Genomic DNA, 27,188 nt, shown 5'->3' with positions numbered 1-27,188 from the left:
TCCAGGAAATTATATATTTCACAATTTTTGCTATTTTATAAATACATATATGCCAGAGATATTTTGCCATTTTCACGTGTATTCAGGATATTAATGATCTTTAGCACCTAGATGCATTCCAGGTGACAGAACAAAAGTGATTTTCACTTTTGTTTTTTTAATAGTTACATGCCTAGCTCCTTTTGATCAACCTGTCTGATCAAATAATTAACACTACTGGGTACTGTTCCCCGACTGCAGATGTCCAATGACTGTATTCTAGAGAGAAATAAAAAAGAAATATCAAAAACACACACAATTGCAATCTTAATTTTCTAGGCATTCTTAGAACCTCTATTTTTAGAAGCTCATGCTGCTATTATGTAAGTATTCTCATTCTCCTTGTAAGTTAAAGTCTCTCTTAGGAACTGCTTTAGTTATGAATAAAAGGTCTTTAAAGAAAACGTTTAATAAAGGCTGTTAACATTTTACTAAACAAAAGACGCTTCTCTTCCCACAAAAGCCAAACAAAAAACAGTGAGTGTTACTAATGTTTTCTATTTATTCATTAATAAAAAGTGCATAGTACAAGCCCTTTATCCCAATCCAAGTACTCAGTAAAAGATTACAATAAACCCTGGATGGCACAGACATGATTTGTTTGGCATGATTTAAACACTTAAAGTCAGCAATTAACATTTAGTATACCACATGACCACTTTTGCTTTGAACAAAGTAATCATTAGACATGGTAACAAATACGTATGATTTTTTATTCAGGAAATGTTAAGCCTAAACCTACTATTGCAACAACAAAAATTTAACCTATTAACTGTAAACTCTCTTCATTTCTCCAAATTGCTGTTCTGTATCAAACTGAGCCGATCAAATTTTAGCACATATTTAGAGTGACAAACATTCAGAGTTTTGGGCTTCCAAGGTTCCTTTGAAAATGTCAGTTTATCAGTAATTCCATACATCCTATCATTTTACATACCACAAAGACAATGAAAGTAATCATGGAATGGCTGTTGTTTAAAATATGACTTGCTAACCATGGGATAGTGTTTGGAGAGATAAATGATAAACTTTTACTATACACAGTTCCATAGTTAACTTTTTCCATATGGAAAGAAAAAAAAACACATTATTTGGCATAATAAACATAAAATGACTCTTAAATTTAAATGGCATTTGAGGAATGTTTTAGAGCCAAAATAGATTCAAACATGATGCATCATGTTTCTTCCAGATTTATTTTTCTTTTAAATGATTGTAGTTAAAGTTCAGGCAAATGTAAGTAAGTCAAATAATAAAGTGTGCTCAATACAAGGCTGTACGTAGAAGCTTTAAAATTAAATAACACTATAAATTACTAGCTAGGTTAATAGGAAAACTTTATGAGCAGTAGTACACTGTCTTTGTCAGGAATGCAGAGATACTTTACAAGAAAAAAATCAAGAACAAATATCTCTTTAAGAGCTTTTGTTACTAATTAAACAAATGGTCCATATAGAAAAATATTCTAGATGTCATGTTAACTAAATGTATGTGACGGAAATGAAATAGGAATAAGAATCCAGATTTCCAGCTAACATTACACGTTCTGTTTCATGTCATGGCTACTTCTTCAATAAATTCAATTCTCAGTTATTTGTGAGTTCAAGAGCCACTGAAACGTCATTATTTCTGCCAGAGATTGGCTTTCCAGCTGCTTAGAAAACAGAATGTCAAGACATGTGCAAGCCTTCAAAGTTCAGGGACCAGGACAGAAAAAGGAATGTTTACAGGGATTTTGTTTCATCTTATGCCAGTCCTGCCCTTTGTGTTTCAAATACTTAAACAGCTATAGAAATGGGGTGGCATCCAGTAAGGCTACAGCAAAAGGAAAAATCTTAACTCTATGATGTTCATTAATCTAAGATTTGACTTACCTGTGTTATGCTACACTTCGATTAACGCAAGTTAGGAGTTTGTTATATTATTTCAAGAAATTGAGCACAAAAGCCAAGATGCACAGGAGGATTGCAAGCAGTTAATATTTGAACTACATAATGAAGTCCTTACAATGATTATGGCTTAGAATGTAATTATAATAAAGGGGGAAATAACTACAAGCATTACACAATTTTATCAGAGACTATTAAATAGTACAATAACAGATAAGTTTATTCAATTCATACAAATTTCTGAGATCTATACAACGAAAATTTTGACTGATCTAGGGGAAACTCATTATACACTGACAGCAAACTATCCTCTAGCTCCCATAAATTATCTGCAATCACTTGCTAGGAAATAATTCCATAACCATACAGGTTACACAGACTTTTTGGATGCCATTTGTATATATATTTTTGTAACTGAGCAAAGCAAAGCAACCTTTTACTTTTTTATACATTCCAAAATTTTACTTAAGCTGATGCTACTTCCCATCCCAATTCACCCCATTACCAAACAAGAATGAAGTAAGGAGTGAGAAAAATATCCTTGATTTCTTCTCATTTTCCTTAGAGTAAACCAAGAATTTGTTAAATATTTTTAAAGTCAGAAAGGTAACAAAAGACTCAGATTTTTTTCTTCAAAGAAAAAAACAGTAAATAAGGCATTCAATGACAGTAACCAAAGAGGCCCCCCCAAACATCTTTAAGATAGTTTCATTTAATAGGGAAGTGTTATAACAGAAAAGCTTCTTAAGAAGCACCCATTTTAAAAATAAATTAGATCTTAAATTATTACTGTATAGATTATATCTGGCAAAGGCAGAAATAATCAACATGTTCCTTCTTTCATGAAACCATGTAAGGCTCGTGTAGAGTGGATTGCAAATGTCATATAATGGACTTGAAATCAGCCACCATATATAACTCATGTTTATTTAAGTTTTTAATATTAGACTAAAATTTTTATGGGAGTGAAAAATCGTAGTAAACAAGTATTTCTTCTCATTTTGTAGTCACATAAGTGAGTTGTAATTTTAGCTATAACTTACAAAATACTCCAAAGGCTGCCATAGTCCCATGAACTAGAGAAAACTGTCCCTCACAAATAAACTACCAAGGTCAATACAAATACAGTGTAGCTATAATTTTTTTTCATACTATCTCAGATAGCCCCAAATAACTATAAATACCTTTAGAGGGGAAAAAATCAAATTTAATAACTATCAAAACTAAAATATTCAAATGTAGAGATCTCAAATTTCCTTCAATCAGGCCAGAAATCATCACAAGAATTATGATCACAATTACAAACAGAATGAGTGGAATGTTTAAATTTAGGATAACCAAAAAAGCCCCAAGAAATTTTTTAAATATAATCATTTACTCAAATAAACAGTAAATAGGAATGGAGATAACACGAAAAGCAGTAATAAGCTCGCAAGTGAAATTTCTAGAAGCTCATGAAAACAATACCATCCCATATTGCAGATGCAAAAGGAAATGCAGTTCTAACTGGATTAAGAGTACTCTGGTCATCTTCATACTCTGGTCATCTTCGTTCGTTTGGTCGTGCAGATGTTAACTGTTATTTCCTCTTCTCTTATCACAAAATTAGTCCACAGGAGGGGCTGGTGGATCTTGTCCCTGGCATTGAAGAGAGATAAATCACAAAATGACTCCTTCATCAATCTAATACATATAGTAGAAACTCAGTAGCAACACTGTTCCCACCCTCTCCCCATACCAAACTACATACTTATTAGGACTTTACGTTTGTTTTCTCACAAGGGAACACTAAATTAATACTGTGATTCTCCAATACTTCTCCTCTGCCCCCCACCCAAACAAACAAATTTCTAAATTTCCCAACACTTACATTGTGAGGACTGGTTGGTTTTCCAGTTAGGCTGGATCCTCTTAGATTAGGAGGTCTTAGTAGAAACAAAATCACTGCAATAACCATCCAGGCCATCAAGATCATAGTAATACTGGTGCCATTATCACCAGAAGGTCCTGGTACTATAAAGACAAACAGAATTTGTATCTGTAACAAAAACTGACACAATTAATATGATATTGTTAGATAAATATAATTACAATGTTTAAGTAGCTTCAGGGCCTCCCTAGTGGCCTAGGGTTTAAGTCTCTGCACTATCACACCCATGACCTAAGCTTGATCCCCAGCTGCAGAGCTGACCCACATATGGTGTAGAAGACTTCTCCTGCTTTGCTGCTGCTCCCCTTAGCAGTGTGTTTCAGCAGGTCTGCCTGTTCTACTTCCCACTCTGTCTCTGGTGAATCCTCTTACCCCCTGCTTCTCTGGCCCACACCCCACTTCTACGCACACAAAAAAAGTCAACTTTAAAAACTGTATTAATATTAAAATTTGCATTAATCATTTTAAGAGGTACAATCGTACAGTATTACATGTTCAACTTCCCTCCTGTGAGAAAATCTAAATGGTAAATGATATAAAAATAATAATTCAAAGCTTATTAAATGAAGGCTTAAAGAGTAGTGCATTCTTACTAATTTGAGGTAACAGAATTCTTTGAGAATTTGTTAAAAATTAAGGACTCTGAAAATCTGTATACACATTAAACAGAACCCAGGCTAAGACCACCTGGTATACAGTAAAGATACTGCTTTAGGAAAGAAAAATTCTGCATTTTAATTATGAAAGCAGCATGAAAAAAATAATAGAGTTTAAGGGAAAGACAATATCTGGGTTGAATATTACATAAATTAAAGATCCCTTTAAAAGATATTCTTAACAAAAGAGATATTTACCTTTTTTTTTTGCAAAAAGGGGGTAGATTCATATTTTTTTATATATATATATTTTTAAAAGATTTATTTATTTGTGCATACAGAACTGGGGTACAGGCTAGAGGCTCAGGGGCGGTGAGAGGCTTCACCAGAGACAGAGTGGGGAGCAGAACAGGCAGATGGACGAAGTACACTGCTGAGGGGAGCAGCGGGCGGGTCAGGAGAGGTCTGCCACACCATGTGGTCACCTCCGGGGCAGGCGGGAATCGAACTCATGCGGAAGCGGCTTTAGATTCTCAGTGCTGTGCTTTAACCAGCTGCGCCACCAGGGAGGGCCTAGATTCATATTTTAAAGTCAATGCACTTATTAACAGATCCTTGAGGAGCCATCATAGTTTATTTAATTTAAATCACAGTGCCTGATTCAAAAAAGATTTAAAAGATTTTTTTTTGGTGAAGAATTTTAGAAAACTTGATTAGAAATGAAAATTATTGAAGATTAGATTTCTAAAGAAAAATATAGCATCTCTAAATAGCCACTGAAATAACCTGTCATTATACTATTGAGAGGAGCAGCTGGCGTGACTGCTGTGCCATGTGGGCAACCTTCCTGGCCTCAAATCAAACAGTCACTGAAGCTGCCATGGCCAGCTCGCAGTGCTGCACCACCAGGGAGGGCCCCCAAATAAAATAAAATTTAAACAAGGCTCTCAGCAAATTTTTTCATTGAATGCTATACAATGGGGTGAGAGGGAATTGGTGAGTTTGACTAAATAATTATTCAAGCTCTAAAGTTTTGTGTTTACATTTAGATTAAGGAAATGAAATTTTACTCACAGAAATCAGTCTATTGGGTTAACAGGTGGAACTGGCTCAAAGGTCACTACTACCACAAATATAATAAACATTTGTTTCCCCAGAAGGAGGTTCAATAAGACTTTCAACTAGTAGAACAGGTTTAACTTTACCCACTGAGGCAAAAGTTTAAGCTGCTTATCAAAGGGCAGACCATAGATTAATGAATGCTAGTGAAAGAGCAACAAAAATTTGGAGGGAGCTACTATTCCTTATCCCAACAACCTAACACAACATCTGCACGTTATCATTACCATCTTGTCCAGAAGTGTATCAGCCATGGACTATGTTTTGACAAAATTTCTTCTTTGGGCTAGGTAATGTTCTCTGAGTTGCTGTGTTTACAGGATTTGATGGGACACAGTTCACAGTACTAACCATAATTAAAAATGACAAATCCCTTTATAATGGTGTTTTAATAATGTGTTTTTGTTTATTTTCTTATAAGTGATAAAGTGGAGCAAGGCTCTAGAAATGTTAAGCATAAGCAACCAGCTTATTAATAAACACAATTTGGCAATATGTCAACAGTCTTAAAATGAGACTGCATGAGAAGGTATTTGTTCAAGTATTGTTTATAATAGCAAAAAAAAATCAGCAACCTAAGAATCCAACAAAAGAGAATCACTTAAATACTACTGTACCCCACATTTAGTAAATTTTTAAAAAACTTTATATATACTGATATATTCTAATAGTGAAAAACACAAAGGGAACCCATTTTTGTAAGTGTATGTGGAATCTAGCTGTTCCAGGCTTCATCATCCTATGCATGTAATTTTCACATTCAAATGGCACAATATTGGTTGGGCTTTCATGTTAGTTCCTCATTACCCTCAAAGTATACCTCAAATTACTTCTGTCCTGAAAAAAGTGGTCTCACAGTCTGTTGGTCACATTCACCCATGTTCCTGTCCTGATCCTCGTTTTATTGTCAGCATTACCCACAAAGCCAAAGCAAGGGGCCTTCCCACTGTCCAAGCCCTCGTGGGAATGACCCTTTGCACTCCCAAAACCAAACATTAGAGAAGAATGACCTCCTTACTCAGAAGTTCTCAGAGCTGACAATGGATGCAAACTGATATTAGGTAAAGAGAGGTGGGATAGATATCCCAGTTCAATGAGCCAAAAGTGCCCAATTACACATTCATTTGGCAAGAAAATGGTGTGAAAGGGTTTATACACCTAGTTATCAAAAGCAGCTATCTTATTATTCTAGAAGTTTGTCCTTTTTTTTTTTTTTTTAACATTTTCTTCAATGACCAGGGCTTATTTTTTCAGCCATGGAAAAATATTTTTCAAGTTAAATATTTATAGTAGAAAAATTATCCTTTAGACCGCTTCCTTAAAAACAAATAGTAAGAATAATTTCTGACCAATATTCAGTCATCGAGCTTCTAAAGCCAAACCACTATTACTTACATTCCTGAAGACATTCTGTGTCTGTGCAGTAAGACTGGGACTGCCTTAACTACAATAAATAAGGAGAAAGGAAAGTTAGCAATCAGATTTAGCCAAAAACGAGCAGTATTTATTAGAAAGATCATGTTTTGTCTTTAAATGAATGCTATGATAGAACATATCATTCCTTCAAAAACAGAATCACGGAATAATTTTCATATAGCTGTGATAAAGGAATTTTTAAAAATCACCCAAGACAGAAATTCCTGCTGTCATACCTTACAAAAGTTACCAAAGGAAAAGTGTTAAACTGTAGAGAAAAGCTACTAGAAAAAGGGTGAAATAAAGCAGATTCTATGTAGAAAATACACCTTTGAGTGGGAGGAACATATTTTTCCCCCTTTTTTATTTTTTATCTAGCAACTAGATAAATAAAGCTGGAGGTTCCTCAAACTACTAATAATGGAGCTTCCATATAACACAGCAATTCCACTCCTCAGAATATACCCCAAAGTCACAGAAACATTACTCAGTGAAATTAGTCAGAAGGAAAAAGAAAAATATTAGATGGTTTCATTGTAGAGGAAGAATATAGGGTAGCCAAACGAGATCAAGAAAAAGAAAAAAAAAAGACAAAACTTAGCAGGCAGCCTATAAATCAGAGACATTCAACAGGGGAGGGGAAAGAAAAGGGATCAAAACGGGAGGGAAGAACACAAGAGACAATGGTGATGGTTCAAGGATATCTTGGTGGTAGTCATTTTATGGGGGTTACACCTGGAGGAGAAATCAAATTTGTACAAAAATTAACAATGATGTAAAAATATATACATTAAAGAAAGAAAATGATCCTTCATGTAAAAATATGCTATGTATCTTAACACTTTTAAATGAGAGGAGTCAATCTGAAACTCTTTAAAAATTATACAATCTAAAAACTAAGGCTACTAGGTGCTTGGGTTACACAAAACATACTGAGCAAACCTCTTAATTTGTATATATTTTTAAGTTCTATTTTTTCCAAAATGCATACATACATACATACAAAATGCAAACATACAAAATGGAAATGCTGTACAAGCTAAATCTCCCAGAGCCTCCTAGTGGTGTAGAGGTTAAAGACAATGTCAAGCTGTTGGCAGCCACTGCTGCAAGGTCCAGTTGATTCCAGGCAAGTCAGGGAGCTAATCCACATAGCGCTGTAGACCTCTCCTGTCTCGCCTTCTGCTACCCACTCTCACTGGAGAATCCTCTCAATACACCCCTCCCCCATACTTCTGACCTATACCTCAGTTTTTATATGTACAAATAGATAAATCTTTAAAAAAAAGAGACCCCAAGGTAGAGCTCCCACTCTCTCCTGTCTTCCCTAGCACTTAGTGTTTTGGTGAATCCAGAAACATCTTTATATTTTTATAAGCATATATATATATATTACCACTACACTTCCATTTCCAAATAGCATTGTAGGGAAGATAAAACAAAATTACTAGCTAAAAAGTTCTCTGATAAAACAAGAATCTTCTAATTCCTTTAGATATCAAATAAAGAGGGCAAAATTACTTTTCTAGCCACTTGATCATCCTGGATTTAGTCTTCAGCAATGACATAGCATTCCCCAAAATCTGTAACTGTACTCTAAATAACCAATACCAGTTTGTACATTACATAACCCCAATGTCAGCCTTGGCTTTTGGGTATACCTCTGGCTGAAGTGTTGTCCTTGACTGAACATCTGACATAGTGGCTTTATAGCTCAAGGATATCTACAAAATAACAGGACTTTTATGTGAAAAATCCAAAAACATTTTTACATCCATTTTCTCACAAATCTACTTCCACATAGGGCCATGTCACTAACGCTAAGCTCCTTCTTCATGCTGGCGTCAGTCCTATCCTCCTTTCCCAGTGCAAGCCCACCAATGCTCACCATGTTTTTTTCTCCTGCCTGTTACGATGTTTGGGTTTCAACCCAAACTTTTAGTGTACTTCTCCAATGAAGAGGCTTGAATTTGCAGGTGAGGAGCTAACTTATTATTAAGTACCAGCTACTAATTCTAAATTCTTAATAACAATTCTATTCTACTTCACAATGTACCAAAATTTATATCATAATTTTTAGCTAATATATTATTAGCATGAAACATTCTTTCAACCATGATTTAGAATATTTACAAAATATTCCAGTGACTTGAAATATTGTACAACTGAACTGAAACAAATTCAGAGTAAAGTGAAAATGGCCACACCATATAAGTTACTTAAGAGTCTCTAAAGCCAACACGTTTTCCTTCAGTACTAAAAGAGGTTTTCTTCCTTTGTGTGTTACTAGAGGAGCAGGTTTTACTTTGAACATATGTATTTTTTAAAGATTCATTTATTTATGCATATAAGAACTGGGGTACAGGCCAGAGATGCAGGGGGATGAGAGGATTCACCAGAGACAGAATGGGAAACAGAACAGGTAGATTGACTGAAATACACTGCTAAGGGGTGCAGCAGGCAAGGCAGTAGAGACCTGCTGTGCCATATGGGTCACCTCCCTGACCCAGGAGTAAGACAACAGTAACTGAAGATAGCTTCATAGTGCTATGCTTTAACCCACTGCATCACCAGGGAGAGCCCTGAAGCTATGATTATAAATGGTAGTATGTAATTTGTCCTGCTATTCAACTTTCTAGACAACTAATATGTAAGCTATGTTGAGTCATATGTGATTTCCCTCAGTAAAGCAGACAGGAGACTTGTAGTCAAATTTTGACTCTCAGTAGGGAAGGATAAAGTTTTTAGTTCATGTGTGGTACTGGTCCACCAATAATTAAAATTCCGTGTCAATATTCATTTAAACCATGCTTCACCTTTATATTTTTTAAAACCTAAAAAATATATCACACACAAGAAAGAATAAATTCATGACTTCAGGAGGTCTGTGTAATGGTTTTATTTATCCATATGTAAAACATATACTTTCTCTGTACATGTACTTTCTCTGTACATAGATTAATTTATGCGTACAGAACCGGGGTACAGGCCAGAGGTACAAGAGCAGTGAGAGGATTCACCAAAGACAAAATGGGGAGTAGAACAGGCAGATGTACTGAAATACACTGCTGAGGGGAGCAGCAGGTGGGCCAGGAGAGGTCTGCCAGGCCATGTGGGTCAGACTTGCGCTGCAGTGGCTGCAGACAGCTTCTTAGCACTGTGCTTTAACCTGTTGCACCACCAGGGAGGGCCCCTGATGCTTATTTAAAGAGTACTTTCTTTAATCTTTTTAAAGATTTATTTATTTATGCATACAGAACTGGAGTACAGGCCAGAGGTGCAGGGGCAGTGAGAGGATTCACTAGAGACAGAGCAGGAAGCAGAACAGGCAGAACAGCAAAATACACTGCTGAGGGGAGCAGCGGGCGGGTCAGGGGAGGTCAGCCTGCCATGTGGATCACCTCCAGGGCAGGCAGGGATTGAACTCATGCTGAAGTAGCTCCAGCTTCTTAGTGCTGTGCTTTAACCCGCTGTGCCACCAGGGAGGGCCATCTGCAAATTTTAAAATGTTTAAAATGAATGGGATGGACAACTTTGCCCAAATGCTAATGACTTACTGGCCCCAATAGTACAAAATACTTTCTGGGTTTGAGTTTAAATTACTTTTTTGACCAAAAATCACCAGGCAATTTATGGCCACTAGCAAATAACATATTACTTATATGTTATATCCTTTTGGTACAATCTTCTATATAAGGATATACACAATATGGGATGTCAAAAAATTTGGTATGGCCTATGGCTACGTGAGCAACAATGGTCATGAGGTAGCTGAAGTGGAGGGAAGTAGCAAGGGGAACCTTGATACTGTATTTCTACTATATTCTATATATTTCACATATTCTGTATTTCTCCAGTTGTCAATACTTTAGTCATATATTGTCTGTGCTATTGAAAAGCAAATTTCTAAAATCATAACACTTAGAAAAATGAGGCTGACTTTGATTTGTTATAAACGGAATGTTTAGATCTCTAAATTTGTGTGTGGAAATCCTTCATAAGATGGTATTAAGAGATATGGGTGTGGGGATGGTGGGGGTCTTTCAGAGACAATTGCAGGGTTCCATGAATTTGGAACCCTCATGAATGAAATCAGTACTTTAATGAAAGAGTCCTCAGAATGCTTTCTTCCCTTCTCTTTGCCATGTTAGGAATACACAAGTACATGACAATCTGCAATGTAAAAGAAAGCTCTCACTGTAACTCAACCATGCCAACACCGTGACCCCTGACTTCGAGTCTCTGGAATGGAAAGAAATATAGTATCTGTTTCTACATTACCCAGTCTTACTTTGTTTTAGCACCCTAAACTAAGACATCTGCTAATCTGAAAAGATAAAGTGAAAAATCAAGTTGTAGAAATATATATATGCTATGATTGCCCCTATGTTAAAACAAATTTCTAAAACTATATGTAGTAGACTACATTTTCTACAAATAGCAACATCATATTTCTGGTCACATGTTCTCCTAGAATCTTCCACTCCCAGTCAAGAAGTGGAGTCTACTTAAATTCCTCTTGAATTTAAGCAGACTTGTAACAGCCATAACTGAGAGTATAGCAGAAGGAATGGATGAGGCTTCGGACACTCAGTCCTAGGAAATACCCAGATGTTGCTTGGTTCTCTCTCCCATGTCCTCTCTTGGGATGGAGGTCTGCCTTTGGAACCAAGTCACCATGCTGTGAGGAAGTCAAACAGTCAAATGAAAGGGCCATATATAGTCATTCTGGCTAACAGCACTAGGTAGGGTTTCAGCTACTCACTAGCATCCACAGCTGAAGAGTGAGTAAAACTCCAGATGCCTTCCACTCCCACTTTGTCTTCCAATTAAGAACCCAGACATTGTGCATTAGATAAGCCATCTCTGTGCTCTCTATGAACTCCAGATATATAATTTGTCAGTCTAATAAAAATTGCTTTATATCACTAAATTTTGGGGTAATTTGTTACACAGTCATAATAACTGGAACAATATGAAAGAAACTCCTAGTAGTTTTTATTCAGTGAAGTGGCAACAAGGGGCTGGAGCACATGGAGATTTTTACTTTCTCTTTTACACTTAGTACTGCTTAAATGTTGTGCTATGAGGCTATGTAGTAATTTCACTTTTCCTATAAAACATAACTTCAATCCCTAAGTGGTAAAATCAATTGTAATGCTCATCACAGGACTATCTAGTCTTTCAGTGTCTACATGATATACCTTTTAAAAAAAGGTATCAAGATTTAAAGAAAGTCCACTAAACTTTTCTTTATTGATAAAACCTCAAAATTAGTCATATGATTAGAAAGGCTTTGTAGCAACACAAAGCTAAATATTATTATTAAATTAGGAGAATGCATACCACATATATACATTCACACCATCATATCACATATTTATTAAAAGACCTGGGAAGATGCACAACCAAATTCATCCATGGAAGTAGGGAATATGCCAGATGTGAAGGAGGGAGAAGTTTAATTTTAATTTTAAAATGCTGGGGGTTTTAAATATATGTTTATGTTATATGTTTATGTCAATAATTACCTTAAAATAATTTTTTAAATAGGCAGAGATACTAACAGTTGATAAAGATTAGTAGGTCTTAACATAAAGATTAGTAGGTCTTTAAGTACAGTAGTCAAAATTTACAGGGCATTCTACAATCAGATTCTAAGGAAAATTCTGACCAAGAGTCTCCCCAATCACATGCTTATGGTACAATATATATATTTTTTAATTTATTTATTTGTGCATACAGAACTGGGGTACAGGCCAGAGGTTTAGGGGCAGCGAGAGGCTTCACCAGAGAAAGAGTGGGGAACAGATCGATGAGGCAGATCGATGAGGTACACTGCTGAGGGGAGCAGCAGGCGGGTCAGGAGAAGTCTGCCACGCCATGTGGTCACCTCCGGGGCAGGTGGGAATCGAACGCATGTGGAAGTGGCTTTAGCTTCTTAGTGCTGTGCTTTTACCTACTGCGCCACCAGGGAGAGCCCACGGTACAATATTTTAACAAGGTAACAAACTTAAGTAAATTAAAGATGTAGAAGTTTCATTTACACTGTTTTCAACATTCCACCAAAGGATTACCTGCACTCCAAATCTTAGGTTACAACAGAGAACAAGCAAAACACAGAGCATAATCCAAGTTCATATTTCTAAATCATTAACAGAAGAAACTACACACTAAGAGATGTGGAGGGTCAGTCAAGAACAGGAAAGAAATAAGGTGGAAAAGGAGCAGAAAAGAGTGAAGTCAGAATAATTCTGCACTTGGCTTCAATGAGAATGGAAAAAACATCATTTTCATAGCTGTAGGAAATGATTGAAAAAACAAGACAACTAGATTACAACTTTGTTGCCATTTTCTACATATGTAGCTGTATTCTACAATCACATCACTAAAAATCTTTATCACTAGACATATTTTCACATTAAATCAAGTCATAAAACATAGAATTAGATGTAATGTGATAAAGACACAATTTTAACTGAAAGGGACTCACTGTATATTATTAACTACTTCTTTTGAATCCTTTTAAACCAGTTTTTAAATAAAACTATAAATACTGCCCCAAAAACAAGAGTTTAGACTACACAAGAAAAACATCTGTAACACCTTTATTTTTTAACATTTATAAACATTCCTGAGACAAATAGAAAACTACATGTGCCCGGCAAAGTATAACTGCATTATGAACAATGTAACATCTGTGTAATTCAATGATGTAATTACATCAAGGAAGGATACACACCTAGCATAAGTAAAGCTTTGTCATTAGCATCCCAAAATGGGCATTCTTTGTAATGCAGTTTTATTAATCTTGAACTTAAACATTGTTTATCATGTAAAACACTCCTATAAATATACAGAAGTGCAGACATTTGCATTCAAGTCCACATAGCAGATAGACAAAAAAAAAAAAAGTAATGAAATTTTATATTCCTTGTACTGGCATAGATAGCTTAGCAGTTAAGCAACCAAAACATAAGCATTAATGAAGTAGTATTACAAAGAAGTTTGAACTGCTTTATAGTCATTAAGCTTTGGGGGACATACACATTTTTTTCTTTTATGTATGTTTTTATATTCTGATAAAAAAAAATCAAGGTCAGAATTAGAACAAAAAGGTCAAAACTGTTGAATATATTTTCTTTTCAGGTCATGTAACTATATTCAAAAATTGTATTCTCAGGTGAAATACCTATAATTATTTTTTATATATAAGTCTTTGAGGATGCTTAGTTTTTGATAAGTTAATTATTTGAATAGGTAATATATTCACATAGTATCCAAAACATGAAAATACAGTGAATATGTCTCTTCTGCTGTTTTCTCCTAGCCTTTATTCCCTTGATAAAAACAAAAAATTTTTAATATAATAATTTATTTGTACATTATTTTGTGCCTTTTCCCATCTCAGTTATAATTCCTGTGGGCTTCTCATCATCAAATCACCCATGTGCCATAGTCCAGTGCACTTCCCCTACCATCCACCCCCACCCCTGTTTTTGATCACATCCCCCACTACGTCCTATAAAATGTCTTGATATATAGTTGTTTATTATTGGTTTTTTTCCCCTGGCCCTTTATGCTCCTGCTATGAGTGAAACTAAAACCAGTATTTTTAAGGTGCTTTAAGGAGACTAACAGGCTAGAGAACATAATATGTTACTAAAGAAACAGACGTGTTAAACTGCCAAGGTTGAATTGCCTCTGATACTCTCTCTTATCAGCTGCAACACCTAGACATACTTAAAAACCTTTAGCTACCTCAGTCTCCTCATTTGTAGAGAAAAACCTACATCAGAGACTTCTAATAAGCTTAAAACAATGCCTAAGGTCCTTTCAAACTCTTCCCCAACATAACCAGTATTAGGAGCCCAAGGAATAGTCCTTGGAACCTCCTCTATTCATTTATAAACACATGCTACGACATACATGTTCATCTGCAGACCGTTCATACTCACTCTAAACTACAAAAGCATCTTCATGACTTTCACGAGCATTTCTTGATAGTTGTAAAATGTAACTCTTCTTTTATTTCTAATAGACTTTATATTCTCTACTTTCCAGGACAAAATGGTTCATTATGATCATTTCATTGTTTTGACTTTGTATTTTGTCTGAGATGAAGAGTATCACATTATTACTTATCTATGATGTTTTTCAGTTTGTCTTCTTCTTTAACAGCATTTTAAAACTCCAGTAAATCTTTCTTTTAAAAAAAATAGTTATTTATTTATTTATGTATACAGAACTGCGGTACAGGCCAGAAGTATAGGGGGTGGTGAAAGGATTCACCAGAGACAGAATGGGGATCAGGACACGCACAGCTACTGAAATACACTGCTGAGGGGCAGTGGGCACCACAGGAGAGGTCTGCTGCACTAAGCGGGTCAGCTCCCTGGCCAAGCATGAACAGCTGCAGCCAGCTTTGTAGTGCTGCCCTTTAATCCCTTCTGCCACCAAGGAGGGCCCATGTCTTTATATGTAAATGTTCATTATTGTTAACTTCCAGATGTGTCAATTTTAAGCAATACTCATTGATTCTCCAGGAAAGTATGTAAAGATATGCTTCGCTTTCCTTTCCTGCCCTCATCTTACATGTATACTCTTCCCATCTTCTAATAACAAGGCTATCAAGAGATATACTTCAATTCAAAATGTCTACACTATGACTACTATGTTCTTTATATTATGACTATGTTAAACAATCATTACTTTTCTGTACTATTTCCTGTTTCCTTAAAGTTAATAACTTTTTTCTCATTTACTTGTTAGTATTCAAGAACTGTTTTCAGTTGCCTAGATCACAAAATGTCTAAACACATCAGATATTCTACCAACTCATCTTTCTGAAAAAGTCTCTTCTGGAGCCATGTGACACCCTCCCAGCTAAACTTGTTGTCTGTGTTACTGGTGCACAGCTATCACCATTAGATCTCCTTTCACTAGGATTTTGGAAGTTAACCTTGCTTCTGTACTGGATCTCTTGCTTTCTTTCTCCACATCTCAGTCATCACTTTTGGTCTATGCCTGCATTTTGATGAGAAATAGTCAATCCTGTAATAACTATCTAAAGAAAGTACACACAAGATAAACTTTTTGAAGAACCCCTAACTGATTTATCCTAACTCATAATGTGGTTAGATAGAGAAACTGTTGTCTATCAAACCTAATCAGCAAATTTCCTTAATGAATCAAATGAGTTTCTTCCCCCTTTTGGAATCTATATTAGCTGTCACAACAGATTACAATCAATAACTTATAATATACAAAAATATCCAGCATGTCAAGTTATATGGACTTCTAAAGGATTTACAAAATCTGAAATTTATTTTTATACAATCACAAAGTACTTCAAACCAGAATTTCCTAACAATGTCTCATCATGAAGTAATATGCACATTTAAAACAAATCTAACCCTCGCTTTCCTGACACTATTGAAGAGATCATAAAATGTATGGCATGTTTTTTGCCATTTTCTAAAAACCAGAAGTTAATATAAAAATACTATATTAAAAATTTTAAATGCTAAAAAAAAAAAGTAGCAATGTTTATTAAAAACTGACCTCCTTGGAAAGTTACCATAGTTAAATTATAAGTCTGTTTTCTGTTGCTAACATCGTTAATTATTTTTAAAAATTCTGCCAGATGTTTGATTAAATTTAAACATAAAAACTAGCTCTAATTTCATAAATAAGAGAAAAAATTTAAATAATTTCTTCTTAGACTCATCCATTTTTTACATCAAGTTACCAAAGATATTACATCCCCTTTATATTTCTATACATGCAAAAGTGTGATTTTTAAATTCTTACTGCATATCTTTCTAAGGTATTCTTAAGGCTCATAGAATACCAGAATATTAGTGATCATTATACAGAGACAGTGAGTGAGCAGAACACCTGCTTTTACCTACCAACAATTTAAATACTTGAGCAAAAATACTGTACCTACCTTTATTAATTTGTCTATGATAATAAAGAGTACTTAAAAACAACAAAAATAAATAATATACCTTATTGTTAATAATGGTCAAAGTTTTACCTTCAAACTAAAAAGTAAAAAATATAGTACATGAATAGCACTTTACTTAAGTTTATAGACAGGAAAATCTTAACAAGACTCCAATTCAAGTCTCAATACAACTGATTAAGTGAGCCTATCCTGTTCAAAAATCTATCTCTGTCAAATAATTGTTTGGATTTGGAAATACTTTGCATAGAGATTTTTACTGAGCCATTTGTTGGAATAGGACTTGAATCCTATTGTAACAGGAACTGTGACTATACAGTAGTTTAGCTAGTAAACAAGCTCTGTATAATTAAAGCCTATATATATTAATACAGAACAGAAAGAGCTATCTAAGAATATGATACTTACCCATAGTGAATTTTACCAACATAAATCTACCATAAATAAAGACAAGAAGTTGTTTTTATCTCTAATGGAAGAAATGCTGGCAAACATTTTAACCATTATGACTTAAAGCACCATGGAACTCAATTATGAAGCAATTTTTAGTGACCATGAGATTAAAAAAACCTTCCAGTATCCAAAAGTATCAGAAAAGCAATATAAAGGATATAGTTAAGTTGAACAGAACTGTCCTGTTCATCTCACCAGATTGATCAGTCTTCTCATCGCATGTTCATGAGAGCAAACACATTCACAGGGGTCAAATCCACCTTCTGCCATGATTACCCAGCCTGATTTAACTTGACTGTTTAAATCTAGGAAAAAGGAAAAAATTATGACTATAACTCAGGGTTATTCTTTTTCTTAAGGTATAAAAAATTGTGTATGTTGCATAGGTTCAAAATAGTGCCTTCAAACTACACTTCATATTTATCTATGAATTTATTACTAATCTTACATGAATTACAAATTTCGCATATAAATTATGAACCTATACAAATGATTGACTACTCCATCTGCCATAAGACTGACTCCTTATTAATGTGATTATCTTCAGATGCATTATATTGGCCTCACTTAAGAAGCTGATGATACTGCAAGCCCTACTGTGCTTAGCAACTTAATTCTTCATTATTAGCTACACTACTGCCATGGACTGGAAGTTTGTGTACCACTAACATTATGATGTTGAAGTTTGAATCCCCACTACAATGGCATTTGTAGATAGGATTCTTAGAAGATAACTAGGTCACTATGTGATCTGTGTCCTTATTAAAAAAAAAAAGATGAGAGGGCGATGATCGGTTTCTCTACCATGTGAAAATACAGCAAGAGGGCACCCATCTGCAAAGCAAGAGAAGTGCTCTCACCAGACACTGAATCTACCAATCCCTTGATTCTGAATATCCCAAAGTTTAAAAACATAAGAAAAGTTTATTGTTTAAGTGACCCTCTATAGTATTTTGCTTTTGTAACACAAGCTAAGACATCCTTTTTTTATGCATACAGAACTGAGATACAGGCCAGAGGTGAAGAGACAGTCAGAGGCTTAATGGGAGACAGAGTGGAGAGCAGAACAGGCCGACTGACCAAGTACATTGCTGCGGGGAGCAGCCGGTGAGACAGGTGAGGTCTGGTGGGCCACTGGCTCAGCTCCCTGGTTGGGGTCCCACTCATGTTGAAGAGGCTGCAGCTAGCTTCATAGTGTTGTACTTTAACCGGTACCACCACCAGGGAGAGCCCGTAAGACAACTTTTAAATAGACTTTATCCTACCAACAATCTTTGGGGGGAAAAAATAAGTTATCTAAAATGACACCAAGACTTACTGAGGGGAGGAGAAAAATCTTTTAAAAAAGGAAAGATAAAGGAAGTGGAGGCACAGGTAGCCTAAAATGGAGAATTTAACACTCCAAAGGATAGGAATCCCAAATACAAACCCTGACTACTTCACAGTTTGTCTGAGGCTACTCAGGATATACTCTTTAAAAAAAACAAGGGGGTGGTGTAAAGCTTTATGTTAGAGAAATAACTCTACATCTACATATTTACTTTCAGAAACCCTGAAAGTAAATATAACCTATCCTCATATGTAAATATTCACGTTGGAAACATTTCTATAAGGGGAAAATTCGGGCTCAAACTGTGCTTGTGTGGACATAAATAAATTCCATTTAGAAATAATGATTTTCCTTCCTTCCTATTTGCGCCTCCCAGGCCAATAAAACAGTTAAAAAATTAAAAGGCAGTTTACTAAACTTTTTAAAAATGAAACTGCAATACTAAAATGACCAATACCTACCCAATTCTGTAGCCTCTAAGACATAAATGCCAAGAAAGCAGTATTATTAATTAAAATGGCCTTTTATAAAGATAGGGAGACTTGTTTTTATTACAGTAAAAATTATCCCTTTTTACAGCACTAAAAATTACCCATAAATATTGTAAAAGTTATTTTTAAATCTCTTTAGTCCATTTGATTAACAAAATTAGATATTACCACAACCTCCACCCCTGAAAAAACCAGCTTCTTAAGGACAGGAATCTTAGTCATCATTCTGTTTCCAAACACCTCCCTCACTGTTTAAGCACAGCACTCGGTGAATAAATATTTACTGAATTCGTGACAATATTTATTTCTCTGTACCTATATATGCCAGCAGCATGTAAATCAACTAGAATTTAAAGTGCCCAACAGCCTTAATTAGCCTCCAGTAAAATGAAGAAAATATACTTAATACATAGGACATTCCTCAATAGTGCTGTTCTTCTGTGGAATTTTCCTCATAAAAACTTGAGGCCCTCCCTGGTAGTGCAGCGGGTTAAAGCACAGCACTAAGAAACTAAAGCCACTTCAGCATGAGTTTGATCCCTGCCTGCCTCAGAAGTGATCCACATGGTGCAGCAGACCTCTCCTGGCCCCCCCCCACTGTGCCCCTCAGCAGTTTACTTTGTCCGATCTGCCTGTTCTGCTCCCCACTCTGTCTCTGGTGAAGCCTCTCACCATCCCTGCACCTCTGGCCTGTGCCCATGTTCAGTATGCATAAATAAATAAATCTTAAAAAAAAAAAAAACAACCGAGCTGTTTTAGGTACTGTTCAGTTTCTAGTTAACATCTTCCATTTGTAGGGATCTTTGTGGTGGAGCAAGGGTTTTGATGCAAAGCACTATGAAGCTACCCACAGCCACTTCAGCATGAGTTAGATCCCTGGCCAGGGAGCTGACCCATATGGCACATCAAACCTCTCTCGTGTTGCCCACTACGCCCCTCAATAGTGTAGTTCAGTTGATCTGCTTGTTCTGCTCCCCACTCTGCCTCTGGTGAATCCTCTCATCCCCCTCCACACTTCTGTTCTACACCCCAACTCTTGTAAGCATAATAAAATAAATCTTTAAAAAAGTTCCTAATATTTTGGGTTAATTTATAAAACAGAAAAAAAATTAAAAACAAACATTTCCTGGTAGAGTTGAGTCAGCTAATTCAACCTGTTTCTTTGTGTTGTGTGCTGAGGAAATCTTCAGTGCTGTTATTTTATTATCTTCGGTTAGGTCTTTAACACTCAAACTTATGCTGGGTGGGTTTAAAATAACTTATTTAATCTTTGAGGAGTCAAAATTAATTGCCTACTTATAACTGAAAAAAAGTAGATAATGTTTTACTACAATGATGATATGGCTAGGACTGATTCCTTAGGAAATAAACCTCTTCAAAGTGGTTCTTAATTAGTCCAAACACTCTTAGTAGCAAACATTAAAAAGAAATTATCACTGATATATATATATTTTTAATAATATTTTATTTTTACATCATTTTGTGCCTTTTCCCATCTCAGTTGTCATCCCCATGGGCTTCCATCACCAAGTCACCCATGTGCCATCACCATAGTCCAGTGCATTTCCCTCCTCCCACTGTTTTTGATCCCATTCCCCACTCCATCCCCATAAAATGTCTCTGGTATATAGTTCATTATTATTATTATTATTATTTTCTCACCTGGTCCTTTATACTCCTACCATGAGTGAAACCATCTGGTATTTTTCGTTTTCTTTCTGGCTTATTTCACTATGCTGCTATTTTTTAAATATTTATTTATTTATGTATATAGAACTGGGTACAGGTCAGAGGTACAGGGGCTGTGAGAGTGGGAAGCAGAACAGGTAGATCTACGAGGCACACTATTGGGGGAGCAGCAGGTGGGTCAGGAGAGGTCTGCCACACCATGTAGGTCACCTCCAGGGTAGGGGATTGAACTCATACTTGAAGCGGCTGCAGCTAGCTTCGTGCTGCATCCTAACCAGTTGCACCACCAAGGAGGTCCCTGTTATATATTTTTAACAGATCACTAGGTACTAGTGATATTCCCAAAAGTATGAAGAGTAAAATGGAAAATGTCAACCTTCCCATTTGTCTCTCCAATTCGTTTTCTACAGAAGTATCATAGTGAATAATCTAGTATAAATACTGTCAAGTCTTTTTATGTATTATCATACCCTTGTAATAACATATATACATGTATCAGTCTGGTGAATTTTATGAGATATTATACATGTTGGACAACTTGGATTTTTTGGCACATAGAAAGTCTTAGCGTTCAATATATAAAATATGTACTACATTCTTAATAGCTATGTAATATTCCACAACAAATTCAATTTAGCACAGATTACCTATGGCATTTCCAATTTTTTTGAAATATGTTGGAACAAATTACTTTGTGCCCATCATTTTTGTAAAACAGAATACAAAACATTGAAATTTCTAGGACTAAAGGCATGCACCAAAAAAGCCTCTACCAATTTTAGTTCTATCAATAATACATAGTACTAATTATATAACATAGTAACTACATAGCATATTATCACTACCACTAATAGTGAATATAATAAAAAAACAAAATCTATTAAAAAAATGTTGCCAGGAATGTCAGACTTATTATTTATTTCCTAATTCTAAAAAGGCTGTGTGCATCTATTCAAGTTTATTGGTAGCTGTACTTCTTTTCCAGACTCTTTCTGCCTTACTGATTTTAGGAGCTCTTTTTATTACTATTAATTTGCTGTTATATCATAGTAAGGTTGAAACATTCCATAAGTTTTGGATTTTTTTTCTTGTGGATGGTGTCAGTCAGATTAATAGGGGCCTATTTTCAAATATCTGAATATCTTTGTATCCTCCTCTCAAGACTAGAGAATTGCAAACCACGGGAAATAGATATAAAATCCCAAGACAGCAACTGAAACTAATATCCAATGATAACATGAAATATTATTTGAAAGTTTTTTTCATTTTAATTTTTTTAAGGATTTATTTTATTTATGCATAAAAGAGCTAGGCTAAAGGCCAGAGGTGTAGGGGTGGTGTTCAGAAGATTCACCAGAATCAGAGTGGGGAACAGAACAGGCAAATCTACTGAAATACACTGTTGAGGGAAGCAGTGGGCAAGACAGAAGAGGTCTGCTGTGCCATGTGGGTCAGCTCCCTGGCCAGGGATACAACTCCACTTAAGCTGCAGTGGCTGCCAATAGCTTCATAGTGCTGTGCTTTAACCCCTTGCACTACCAGAGAGGCCCCCATTTTCTTTAATGTTTTAACTAACATACTGATTTCTTCCAGGGAAGTGAATGGTAACAATAAACTGGTCCTGACAAGTTCACTTCAGATCTCTTTTTAGTAGATACTTTTTGTTGCCATAAGAGATCCAGGACTTACTAAATGGAATAAAATGCTTTTTAAGTCATTAAAGATTTAGAAACAAAGGGCTTACATGTGGTTGTGAGAGTTAATTTTTAGTTCCTCTTAGAGAAGAAAATACTTGGTTTGGGAAATATCCTTCTAAGGATAAATTCTAGTTTTTTTTAAAGAAGGTATTTCTTTCTAGGGGTTTAAAAAAATCTCTCAAATGTAATAATGTCAACACAGGCTTCAAGATTATAAAGTAATTTTCAACTGAGTTTGCTATTTTTATAACATACAGCAAAACAGAAAATGTTTTAAAAGTGCTTTTAACATGAAATGTTTGAGGGAATGTCATGAATTTTTAAAGTAAATAATCTAATCATGTGCTAGGTTAACCCATAATCGTTTCTCACAATTGTGAGAACTACTACTACATGATTTTTACTTCAAATTGCCTTGTTTACTTCTTGCTTTTCCAATGGCTAGCTTATTTTCTACCAATAAATAAATGCAACAGAAGAAGAGAAACAAAGTGAACAGGGCTAAGAAAGATGTAGTCTTGAGATCTGAATAAAAGACAAAACCCTCAACATGATAAAAATTAAGAACAAAAAAATTTAAAGTCTAGTTAAACAAAATGGCAAATACAAGATAACTTCTAAATAACTTTCCAAGAAGTAGAAAGGTTAAAAAAAGCCAAATCCAAAAATTTTTTGAACAGGTAAAGTCCAAAAGAGGCAATCCAGATCGTTAACAAATATGCAAAAACATCACCTAAGTCATTAAGTAAATGCCAATTTACAATATGAACTTTCCTTTAAAAACAAAATACAATGAAAAGTATAGTTGTACACCATCAGATGTACAGTTAACTACAATAATGCTTTTCAAATCTAATTTTGCAGACTGTATCCAGATCAATGCTTACTCTGAACTATGTGCCCACCATTCCACATGTAAAACAGCAGGTTCCTGGAAACTGGTATGATCTCAATACATGTCACTATACACACACAAAAATAAATGTTTTAATTTAAATAAAAGATTTAAAAAGCAAAAATAAAAGTCTAGATCAAACACATGTGTTTTCTCTAATATGCTTTATAATACCTTCTAGCTCTAGCTAGTACCTTGCTTTAACTCCTTGTGTCACCAGGGAGAGCCCACAACTATTGCTATTTATATTTAATATCACAACCAAACATTTGACACTCTGAAAATGCTTTCTAAAATTTCTAAATAATAAAGTACTTATTACCATATTCTGAAAAAAAAATAACTTTTAAACTCAGGGAAAAAGGCTATTTATTTTAAATTAGAAAAATTTACAGCAGATATAAAAATCCCAAACCATGTGATCCTAACTCATAGTATATATAATTTACTTACAAATTCTAAGAAATCAGAGCCTCCCAGGTGGCTCAAAGGGTTAAGTCTTAGCACTATGATGTGATCAGCAGCCACTGAAGCACGAGTTCGATTCCCGGTCAAAGAGCTGACCCATATGGCACAGCAGATCTCTCCTGCTTGGCCCACTGCTCCCCTCGCATTGTATTTCAGTAGATCCATTTGTTCTACTCCCTACTCTGTTTTTGGTAAATCTCACCTTCCCCACACCTCCGGCCTACACCTCAATTGTTGCATATAAAATAAAATAAATCTTAAAACAAAGAAAATATTAGTGTTCTGAAATTATGAGGTATATCAAGTAATGCTATGCATTTACATTATTCAAATTAGAGCAGAACCAAAATTATTTATTTCTATCACTCATTTCAGTTGTTTGCCTATATAGTGTTCTTGACCAGGAAGGAGTTGTGACCACTGCTTTCCCAACTCATGAAACTCAGTCTTTTTCAGTCATGCTACAGCCTCCATGACATATTTACACAGAGATGGACATAAATTCCAATCATGCTGACAGTAAAAATTTTGGAAGTACTGCGATAAAGCAATGGTATTTTAAAAGTGACACTTGAATAAAGTCTTCACTATTTCAAGACATCAGTTTCTCTCTTCTGGGTTACTTTTGCTTAAGAGAAAGTAAGCAATAAGATACATACTATGTAAAAAATAACTTTGTCAGATCATACAAGATAGCAGCCAGAACCCTGACCTCTAAGTCTGGCACTTAGTTCCATGAAGATTTGAAGCACCTTTACTAGTTGGTAAGTTCTGAAAGCACTGCCCATTAATGCTTGTCAATGAAGGCAGTCAAGCAAAAACCAACTTCATTCTGTATTTTTGCAAAACTGAGAAACATCTGTTCTGTGACTCAAATAAAAAAAGGAAGTGGAAATTCATTATGAAAATAAGCAACAAGAAGGAAACTTTCTCCAAAACAAAAGCACCAAAGTTTAAAATGTTATGAACAAAACACAAACCTTAGTAGACACTTAAAACCTGGCTTTGTTTAGTAAAATACATACTTTGTAAAGTTTAAATCTTTTTCAAGTTAAAAGCAATACACATTTATACTTTCAAAGTATAAATACTGAAAGGTTAAAAAAAAAAACTCCACCAGTGAAAGGTAATTTCCTCTAACAACCTCTATTAAAAACATTCATGTAAATATTCTAGGCATTGCAAGCATATGTATGCTGTGTACTTGTTATGTAAAATCACTATATTTCAAACCATTAAAATGTCTTAAATGTTACTTTGTAAAAAAAAAAAAAAAACAGTGATGATGGGAAACCCGCTGGGATTACAATTGAGATAGAGAAAAAAAAAAATGTACAAAATGATGTAAAAATAAACTATTATAAAAAAAAAAAAATGGGTCCCTAATTATTTAGTGTGCTAACTATAAAAGTCATGGTTTATCACAATCTTATTTATAATGCTAAAAAGTTGATACTATGTAGGCTAAATATTTAATGAAAACTTTGAGTAACTCACACTTTATTCAAAATGTCTTTTAAAATGTTGGCAGTTAAAATTCAGTTCAGAAAAAATTTAAGGCAATGGTAAAAAAGTTCATTATATTAAACCAAAAGAAAAAAACAATTTTTTTATGTGTGGATATTATATCTCATTTATACCAAAGATGAGTATGGGGGTGGGGGGGAAAGACTAGAAGGAGGAAATGTGTATAGAGATGACTTCTGAATGAGATTACAGATTTTGTTGTTGGCTTTACTATCGTTCTTTGGCTTTATTATCATTCCTTGCAACTTTTCAGTAACAAGTATGTCTCATCTTTCAAAAACAAAAAGACAGGTTGTTAGAATTGCATTTCTAAGGGCCCTGCCTGGTGGCACAATAGGTTAAAGCACAGCACTATGAAGCTCTGGCAGCCACTGCAGCACAAGTTCAATCCCCTGCCAGTGAGCTGACCCACATGGTGCAGCCGACCTCTCCTGGCCTGCCCGCTGCTCCCCTCAGCAGTGTATTTCAGTCAATCTGCTTGTTCTGTTCCCCACTCTGTCTCTGGTGAATCTTCTCATCCTTCCCTGACCTCTGTCCTGTACCCCAGTTCTGTATGTATAAATAAATAAATCTTTTTTAAAAATTGCATGTCTAATTTAGACTTAATGGAACAAACTATTAATGAAAGTTCTACAAGCTTATCTTAAAAACTAATGTCAACTACAACGACAACTGGGATTGCTTCCACTTCTGCAAAATTTTTACAACCCACATACAAATACATTACCATCAGTACAATTTAGTGTCTTCTAGTGAGATTTTTGTTGTAACACTAGTTAATAGGAAAAGCTTACAAATAATTCCTTTTATCTGTTTTATTTTTCTCGAAGGTGAAATTTTTCATTATTCATTCCAGCAACAAGACTACTGATTACCTGACTGCTCCTCCCTGACATTATGGACAGCTAAACAAATGTGGAAGGTGAAGTGATAGGAACCACACAAAAGGCTACATACAGAAGCCCAAAATGGGCTGGAATAGATTGCTGTTGAAGGTCACAGGTAACCTGAGCCTCCATAGATAAAAACAGCTGGGCTTAAAGAATAGGGAGAAAGTAAGGACAACCAATATTTATCCTATTATGTCCCCTACCAAAAAGTAACTGCAACAATCAAGTTTAAGTTTCTTGGTTCTTTTAGAAAAGGGTCTTGCATGAGAAATCTTTGTAGCTTATCATGATACAATGACAGGCCAAATAATAAAGTCAATGGAGAAAATGTAGGAAGAATTCAGTAGGAACAAGTGGGAAGAAAGTCATGGATGGGACTGATTTGAGGAATGCAAAGCAATACATAGGAAGAAGGAAATAGACCACACTTACTGTAAGCCTGGTACATTTCTGAGGCTTCACTGTAACAAAGCAAGAAGATCTAGGAGTTTGTAGAATGTTTTCTAAGGTCAAATGCTAGCCTGCAACTTCAGGCAAAATGACCAACACAATGGACTTCATTAAAGAAAGGACTGAAAATGGGACAGAAAACACTTTCCTTAACAAAATCATGGCCAATCAAAACCAAAGTACGGTGTTTAGTTCTCAATAGCTCAGAGGCAATAGGCTACAGTGATTAAAGAGACTTGTGTTCAAATCTTATTTCTCTTCCACTTATTATATTTCAGTTCCTTCTGTAAAATGGGAGTAGAAATACCTACATCGGAATTTCTCTGCAGTTAAATGAAA

General features: G+C 35.1%; 1 protein-coding gene across 2 annotated transcripts in view; it reads right to left on the bottom strand.

Moving 5' to 3' along the window:
* Positions 1-30: 30 nt before the first annotated feature.
* SMIM14 (small integral membrane protein 14) overlaps positions 31-27,188 on the bottom strand; it is a 31,508-nt gene continuing 4,350 nt past the window's right edge. The window contains exons 2-5 of one of the 2 annotated variants that reach the window (XM_004681341.2): positions 17,608-17,717; positions 6,969-7,017; positions 3,799-3,941; positions 33-3,566 (exon numbers count right to left, since the gene is read on the bottom strand). In XM_004681341.2, the coding sequence (XP_004681398.1) occupies positions 3,534-3,566; positions 3,799-3,941; positions 6,969-7,017; positions 17,608-17,682 (300 nt within the window). In that variant the 5' untranslated portion in view covers positions 17,683-17,717 and the 3' untranslated portion in view covers positions 33-3,533. Of the gene's footprint in view, positions 3,567-3,798; positions 3,942-6,968; positions 7,018-17,607; positions 17,718-27,188 lie in introns of both variants that reach the window. The other variant, XM_012724275.1, reaches the window with a different exon arrangement.

This window comes from Condylura cristata, unplaced genomic scaffold (genome assembly GCF_000260355.1).
Source record: "Condylura cristata isolate star-nosed mole 26May11 unplaced genomic scaffold, ConCri1.0 scaffold00012, whole genome shotgun sequence".
Classification (NCBI taxonomy): Eukaryota; Metazoa; Chordata; class Mammalia; order Eulipotyphla; family Talpidae; genus Condylura; species Condylura cristata.
The sequence above is the reverse complement of the archived record's forward strand: the minus strand, read 5'-3'. Positions and strand labels throughout refer to the sequence as shown.